This window comes from Mus pahari, chromosome X (genome assembly GCF_900095145.1).
Source record: "Mus pahari chromosome X, PAHARI_EIJ_v1.1, whole genome shotgun sequence".
Classification (NCBI taxonomy): Eukaryota; Metazoa; Chordata; class Mammalia; order Rodentia; family Muridae; genus Mus; species Mus pahari.
The window spans coordinates 137,626,175-137,633,984 of record NC_034613.1 but is presented as its reverse complement, the minus strand read 5'-3'; the positions used below and the strand labels follow the sequence as shown (position 1 = coordinate 137,633,984).

General features: G+C 38.4%; 1 protein-coding gene across 8 annotated transcripts in view; it reads right to left on the bottom strand.

The window, feature by feature from the left end:
• Rps6ka3 (ribosomal protein S6 kinase A3) overlaps positions 1-7,810 on the bottom strand; it is a 104,289-nt gene that overhangs the window by 5,512 nt on the left and 90,967 nt on the right. For all 8 annotated transcript variants that reach the window (XM_029533981.1, XM_021187624.1, XM_029533979.1 and 5 more), the window contains 3 exons: positions 6,135-6,296; positions 4,200-4,276; positions 3,247-3,364 (listed from right to left, as the gene is read on the bottom strand). In XM_029533981.1, the coding sequence (XP_029389841.1) occupies positions 3,247-3,364; positions 4,200-4,276; positions 6,135-6,296 (357 nt within the window). The remainder of the gene's footprint in view (positions 1-3,246; positions 3,365-4,199; positions 4,277-6,134; positions 6,297-7,810) is intronic.

Below are 7,810 nucleotides of genomic sequence, written 5' to 3'. Positions count from 1 at the left end.
AAAAAAAAAAAAAAGAATTCTATAATTGGCACAAATTTTCTTTTCAAACCCTTTATTTATTAAGCATATTCTAAGCTCTCGATAAGGGGAATTAGGAAGAAAATAGGCATCCAGAAAAATAAAAAAAAAATAAAGTATCAGCCTTGAGAAATCTTAATATTAGAAAAACATAGAGGCTAACATTTAATTTTTTTTATCTTTTGTGTTTCTTCTCATGTATTATGACAAATAATTTTTCTCGACAGCTTGTAAGAGGGGTTAGGGTAAGTATAGTTGAGTCAGTATAGTGCTTGCTGGTTAGTATTTGTAAACTTGACACAAACTAGAGTCATCTGCAAAGAGGGAATCCTAACTTAAGGATTTGTTTCCATTAGCCTGGCCTGTGGGCATGTCCATGGAACTTTAAAAAAAAAACTAATGTTTTAGATTTTCTTATTTTATGTCGATGAGTATTTGGTCTACATACATGTATGTACACAACATGTGTGCCTGCGACTTCCAGAGCTCAGAAGTCATTGGGTCCCTTGTAAACAGGTATGGACAGTTTTGAACCACCATGTGGTGTTGGGAACCAAACCCAGGTCCTCGACAAGAACAGCAAAGTTCTCAACCACTGATCAATTGCTCTGCCCCCACATCTTCTTGCTTAATGATTGGTGTACAAGGCCCCAGCCTATTGTTGTCAGTGTTATCCATATAAGAAATCAGACTGACACCTCAGATGCAGGGCACAGCAGCCAGAAAAACTGCTAGATGCTTAGCTCAATTGTCTGTCATTAGAGAGCTTTCATCTAGTGACTGATGGGACCAGATAAGAGACCTACAGCCAACCATTAGGCAGAGCTTGGGGAACTCCACACAAGAGGAGGAGGAATTTCAAGCACAGAACATTTCTGGAGAAGTCAGAGGGGTCAAGAACACCAGGAGATTTAACTTAGGTACATGCTATCTGTCTAAAAAGTCGTCCATTTCATCTAGATTTTCCAGTTATGTTGAGTATAGGCTTTTGTAGTAAGATATGATGATTTTTTTGAATTTTCTCAGTTTCTGTTGTTATGTCTCCTTTTTCATTTCTGATTTTGTTAATTTGGATACTGTCTCTGAGCCCTCTAGTTACTCTGGCTTGTTTATCTATCTTGTTTCTTTAAAGAACCAGATTTTAGTTTTGTTGATTCTTTGTATAGTTATTGTTGTTTCTAATTGCTTGATTTCTGCCCTGAGTTTGATTATTTTCTTGCCATCTACTCTTGGGTGTGTTTGATTTTTTTTTTGTTCTAGAGCTCTCAGGTGTGCTGTTAAGTTGCTAGTGCAGGATCTCTTCAGTTTCTTTATCAGGGCACTTACTACTATGAATTTTCCCATAAGTTTGGATATGCTGTGTCTTCTGAATACTATTCAGCTATTAAAAATGACAACTTCATGAATTTTGCAGGCAAATGGATGGAACGAGACAATATCATCCTGAGTGAGGTAACCCAGACCCAAAAGGACATGCATGGTATGTACTCACTGATAAGTGGATATTAGCCAAAAAGTACAGAATTCCTAGGATATAGTCCACAGAATTTAAGAAGTTTAACAAGCATAAATGCCAAATTAGGATGGTTCATTACCTCTTAGAAGGGAGAAGAAAATGATCACAGGAGGCAGAAAGAGGTAGGGTCTTGGGTGGGAGAGGGAAAGGGGAGGGGAACAGGATCAGGTAAGGGGTCGGGGGGGGGGCAGGGATGACAGTGGAGTAGCCCAGAGGGCCAGCAGAATGAATGGAAATATACAGCCTCAGAAGGTGGGAGGTAGGGAGATCTCTAGAAAGTACCAGATATCTGGGAGGTGACTCCTAGGACTCAATGGGAGTGACCTTAGATGAAGTGCCCAACAGGGGGTAGAGGGAACTCGAAGAGTCCACCTACAGTAGATAGACAGGGCATCAAGTGGAGGGATGGTCTTACCAACCCACAGTCAAAATTTCTGACCCAGAAGTGTTCCTGTCTAAAAAAACTGCAGGGACAAAAATGGAGAAGAGACTAACAGAAAGGTTGTCCAGTGACAGGCCCAACTTGGACCCATGTCATGGGGAGACAGCAAGAGACAGCACTATTACTGAGGCTATGATGTGCTCACAGATGGGAGCCTGGCATGGTTGTCCTCTGAGAGGCCCAACCACCAGCTGACTGAGACAGATGCAGAAACTTGCACCCAATCATTGAACTGAAGTTGGGGACTGATGTGGTTGAATTAGGGAAGGGATAGAAAAAGCAGATGAGTTAGAGGACCCCATAGGAAGACCAGTCATCTCAACTCACCCAGACCCTTGGGAGCTCCTAGACACTGAGCCACCAACCAGGCAGCATACACAAGCTGGTCAAGGGTTCCCAACACATATATAGCAGAGGACTGCCTGGTCTGGCCTCAGTGCATCACGTCCTCGAGAGACTTGAGGCCCCAGGGAGGGGGGAGGTCTGGTGGTGGGGGAGCATTATCTTGGGGATGGGGGAAGAGAAATGAGGTGAGGAATTGTGAGAGGGGGTATGAGGGGGCAATGGCTAGATTTAAACAAACAAACAAACAAACAAACAGATAAACAAACAAGAATACTAGGAGAACATGGCCTACAGAATCAACTAAGCAGGGCTCATAATGGCTCTCTCTGGCAACCACAGAGACTGGCAATGGCTGGATTTAAACAAACAAACAAACAAATAAACAAACAAACATACCAGGAGAACATGGCCCACAGAATCGATTAAGCAAGGCTCACAGGGGCTCTCTCTGGCAACCACAGGGACTGCATGGGTCTCCCTCTGGATACATGTTATGCATGCTATGGTTGTGCATCTTTGTGCTCTTGTGGGACTCCTTTCACCTGCTCCTGGGACACCTTTCCTCTTACCAGGTTGCCTCATCTAATCTTGACATAATGGTTTGTGTCTAGTTTTATTGTAACTTGTTATGCCATGCTTCGTTTATATCCCTGGGAGGTCTGCCCTTTTCTGAAGAGAAATGAAGGAGGAGTAGATCTGGTAGAGAGGGGAGATGGAGGAGAGGATAGGGGGAGTGGAGGGAGGGAAAATTCTGGCTAGGATTTAATGTATGAGAGAATTAAAGAAAAGGGAGATTGGCATATCATCACAAAAAAAAAGAAAAAAGAAAGGTTGAGAATGTATGCTTAGCATATATGATGTTCTATGATGTTCTGGGTCCAATTCTTACCCTTAATAATAAAACAAAATGAGAAGTCACACATACCTTTGCTGTGTCTGAAACAGAATTCCAGTAACCACCACTGAGTGAGAATTTTCCACTACCTATCCGTGCCAGTATTTCCTCTGGAGTATCATCAGGGCCATTTGCAAATGGAGTGTAACTAGATTATAATAAAGTTAAAACATTAGTGAATAATATTTCTCTTATGGACTTGTAGTTTTTAAAAGTATTCTGAATAATTCAGTTAATGTAATACACTTTATTGGAGTCTATCAAAATGAATAAAAGACAGTAAAACGAAGTTTCATAGACCAAATAATAGGTTATTTTAATTAGACTTAATATATATTACATGTGTTTTAAATTATGACACAGTCTTAGATATTAAAGCAGCATATGCTTATTACACAGTCAGAATAAAAGTTTAAACAATCAATTTAAGACCCTGAGACATTAAAACACAGCTTAGCCAGGTGTGGTGGTAGACCCTTACAATCCCCTAGCACTGGGAGGCAGAAGCAAACAGACCTCTAGGAGTCTGAGGCCAGCCCAATATACATAAGGAGCCCCAGGCCAGCCAGGACAACACGATGAGACCTTCTCTCAAAAAAAGGCAAAAAAGAGAGCAAAGATAATTAAAAAAAAGGATATAGCTATAATTATAAGGCTATATACTATATATATCACATATATACATAGCTTATACCATATACTACACCTAGCATACACATATATGTAATATACAACATATAGTATATGTAATAAACATAGCATATATGTATATTTTATACATATACACATAGTATATATAGCATACATTATATGTATATATTATATACATGTAATATATACTATACACATGTACTATATATGGTATAATATATACTATATATGGTATAAATATGAAAAACATGAAAATATATTCCAATATAGGTATTAAAAAACCTACATCATACAAGTTTATTGATGAATAAATATTTATGGTACACACTTACCCAGTAAGCATTGTATAAAGGAGGACACCAAGACTCCATATATCACAGGCAGCATCATAACCTTGTCGTTTTAAAACCTAGAAAAAGTTAAAGATGACTATTACCATCTTTTTATTTATATATTTGTATATGTATGCCAGCTTGTCTATATATACACATCACAAAGGCCAGGAGAGGGTATCTGATCCCATGGAATTACAAATTCCAGTTAGCTGCTGTCCTTTGCAAGAGCAAGTGCTCTTAACTGAAATAATCTCTCCAGCTTTACCACACTTTTTTTGGCATGTAATTGGACAGTAAATAGAATTACATTTTCATATGTTTTACACATATGAAAAACTCCCATAAAACATGATTAATAAGACCATATAGTAATTCAACATTAGAACATTCTGCTTCTGTTAATTTACACACACACACACACACACACACACACACACACACACACACACAAATTTAACATTGGTATTTGAATATTTATTGTGCAGTGATGTAGATAGAGGATACAGAACAAATCAATGATAATTTTTTTCGTCTATTTTTTCTCAAGACATAGTCTCACTGCAGTTCTGGCTGGCTTAGAACTCTGTAGACCAGGCTGGCCTAGAACTCACAGAGATCTATCTACCTTCCTCTGTTTTAGTGCTGTGATTAAAGGTGCCTGTGCCACCACACCAGGTAAGTTCCTTATCTTAATGAATATATATTTTGCATGGGGCTATAGAAATTACTATGAATAATACTTTTTGTGAGAGGGTCTCCCACTATAGCCCAGGTTTGCCTCAAGCTTCTTATACAGCAGAGGTAGGCTGTGAACTCTTGATCCTATTATTCAGTTTCCCTAGTACTAGGATTACAGGCATGCCTCTCACGCCTGGCAATTAGCAATACTTTAAAAAAAATATTTATTTATTTAATGTGTATGAATACACTGTAGCTGTAAAGATGGTTGTGAGCCTTCATGTGGTTGTTGGGAATTAAATTTAGGACCTCTGCTTGCTCCAGTCAACCCTGCTCGCTCCTGCCCAAAGATTTATTTATTATTATGAATAAGTACACTGTAGCTGTCTTCAGCCGTACCAGAAGAGGGCATCAGATCTCATTACACATGGTTGTGAGCCACCGTGTGGTTGCTGGGATTTGAAGTCAGGACCTTCGGAAGAGCAGTCTCACCAGGCCAACAATACTTTTAAGAACACGTGTAACCTCATACAAATGATATAGTGCTAAGACTACAGATTTATATACAATATGATTAACTCAAACATTTGCTCATAATCATTGATTATTATCAGTCATGAGCTACAATAAACGTTGAAAAAGGATCAGTTTCTTTAAAGACTGATACTGAGATGAATATTTATTCATTTTTGTGGAGCTGAGGATCAAATTCAGGGTATACTAGAGTTAGGAAAGTATTCTCTAATGGAGGTATACTTGAGTTCCAATTTATTCTTGATATGTGGAGAGAGTTAACTAGCTTGTATTCTAGTAAGATGTCTGTAGACAAAGAAAGGGCAAAGCTTGGTGTGGTGGTTCACATTTATAATACCAGCACTTGGGAGGCTAAAGTGGATTACTGCAAATTCAAGGCCAGGCTGAATCTAGAGTTGAAGCCCAGTCTTAGAATAAAACAGGAGGACAGAACAGTGTTAATGATAGGCAAGGAAGTATGAAGTGACTAGAACTTCAGGTAGAGGATACTAGAGAAACTGAAGAGCTTTTGTAATATCTTAAGGAATTTAGATCCCCCCCCCCCGCCAGGCAATCTGATGTCGTTGAAGTAATAAACAGAAAAGCAAAGGGTTAACATTTTATTTCAATGATCAGTTCAGTGATACATCAATTAAACAATAATGAACTCTTCTATGGTAAATATAACCAAAGAGTTCTTAAATATACCCAAATACTGTAAGCACACTCTCTCACAATTACCTCTGGTGCAACAAAATTTGCAGTATAACAAGGAGTCATGAGAAGACCATTTTCTGCTCTCAGTTGTTTTGCAAAGCCAAAATCACAAATTCGAATAGATTCTGGATTACCAGACTCATCCACATAAAGAATGTTGCTAGGTTTCAAGTCTCTGTGAACCACCTAGTGAAATAAAAATTAGAAATTTATGTTAATAATATATTCCCCCAGTGAAATTTCTTTATTCTTATACTGCCATACAATACACCTAACAAGCTGATAAGTACAGACCTTTAAATTAATCCAACATTATAACATGCTTAATATAAGCAGAGCTTTCTAACTCTGATCTGGGAGTATGGAGGAGGAAGAAACAATATTAGTTACCTATTCCCTGTGGCCCAGTTACATAACTGGGTAAAGAAGAATTGCAGGTAATTCATTCATTTCGTAATAGCTATTCAGTCCCTACCATGTGCCAGTGTATTATATAAAGAGCTACAGAAACTGTATGAGTAAGACCCATAAGATGTTGGCTGTTTCGTGGTAGCTGCTTTCAATATAGTGAAAAGGACTATGACAGGTTCAGATGATCCATTTTAAAGTATGGGGACGGTTTCGAGAGGAAATCACATCTTCTCTAAGACCTAAATTAGACACTTAAAAACAAGCCATGAAAGCAGTAGACTAAAGCAATTCTAAAGTGAGGGAATGGTACATATATACCTTGATAGAAACAAAATAAATATATGAACTGGCATGTTGTTTATATGAGTATAACTAAAAATTCAAAGTCAAACTCAAGTAAAATAATATTTGATATACAAATCAAGATGTCACACATGCAAAACCATTTTTTTAAAATAAGAGTTCAGACTTGACTCCCTTTTCTTTTTAAAAGATTTATTTATTTATTATATGTATATGAGTACAATGATCTTAAGACACACCAGAAGTGGGCGCCAGATCTCCTTATAGTTGGTTGTGAGCCACTATGTGGTTGTTGGGAATTAAACTCAGGGCCTCTGGAAGAGCACTCAGTGATCTCAACCTCTAGGCCACCTCCCCAACCCCCCTGATTCTCTCTTCAATCATCAAATTTGGAGTCTATATTTTAATCACCTTAGTTTTAGTTCCTAACATCCAGAACATTAATTATATTTTACTAACTAAGTGATAAGGCATGGGGAAAATAACACAAAAGACCTAAGATAACTGCAAAGCTATCAGTTGTTCAGTAAATATTGTGTTTTCTACCAATTTCAAATTACAGTTCAGGACAAATCTTGACTAGCCCACACCCAGGGAGCTGTAGATCTCTTTGCATTTGTTAGGTTTTAAGGACCAACCAACCAAACAAATGAACAAACAATCCACCTCCAAAATGAACAAACAACCAAGATGAGACCACTGCACTGAAATGAGCTCCCTTAAGAAGTAGTGGAACAACAATATGAACTAACCAGTACTCCCAGAGCTGTGTCTCTAGCTGCATATGTAGCAGAAGATGGCCTAGTCAGCCATCAATGGGAGGAGAGGCCCTTGGTATTGTGAAGATCATATGCCCCAGTACAGGGGAATGCCAAGGCCAAGAAGTGGGAGTGGGTAGGTAGGGGAACAGGGCAGGGGGGGGGTAGGGTATAGGGGACTTTCAGGATAGCATTTGAAATGTAAATGAAAAAAGTAATAAAAAATTG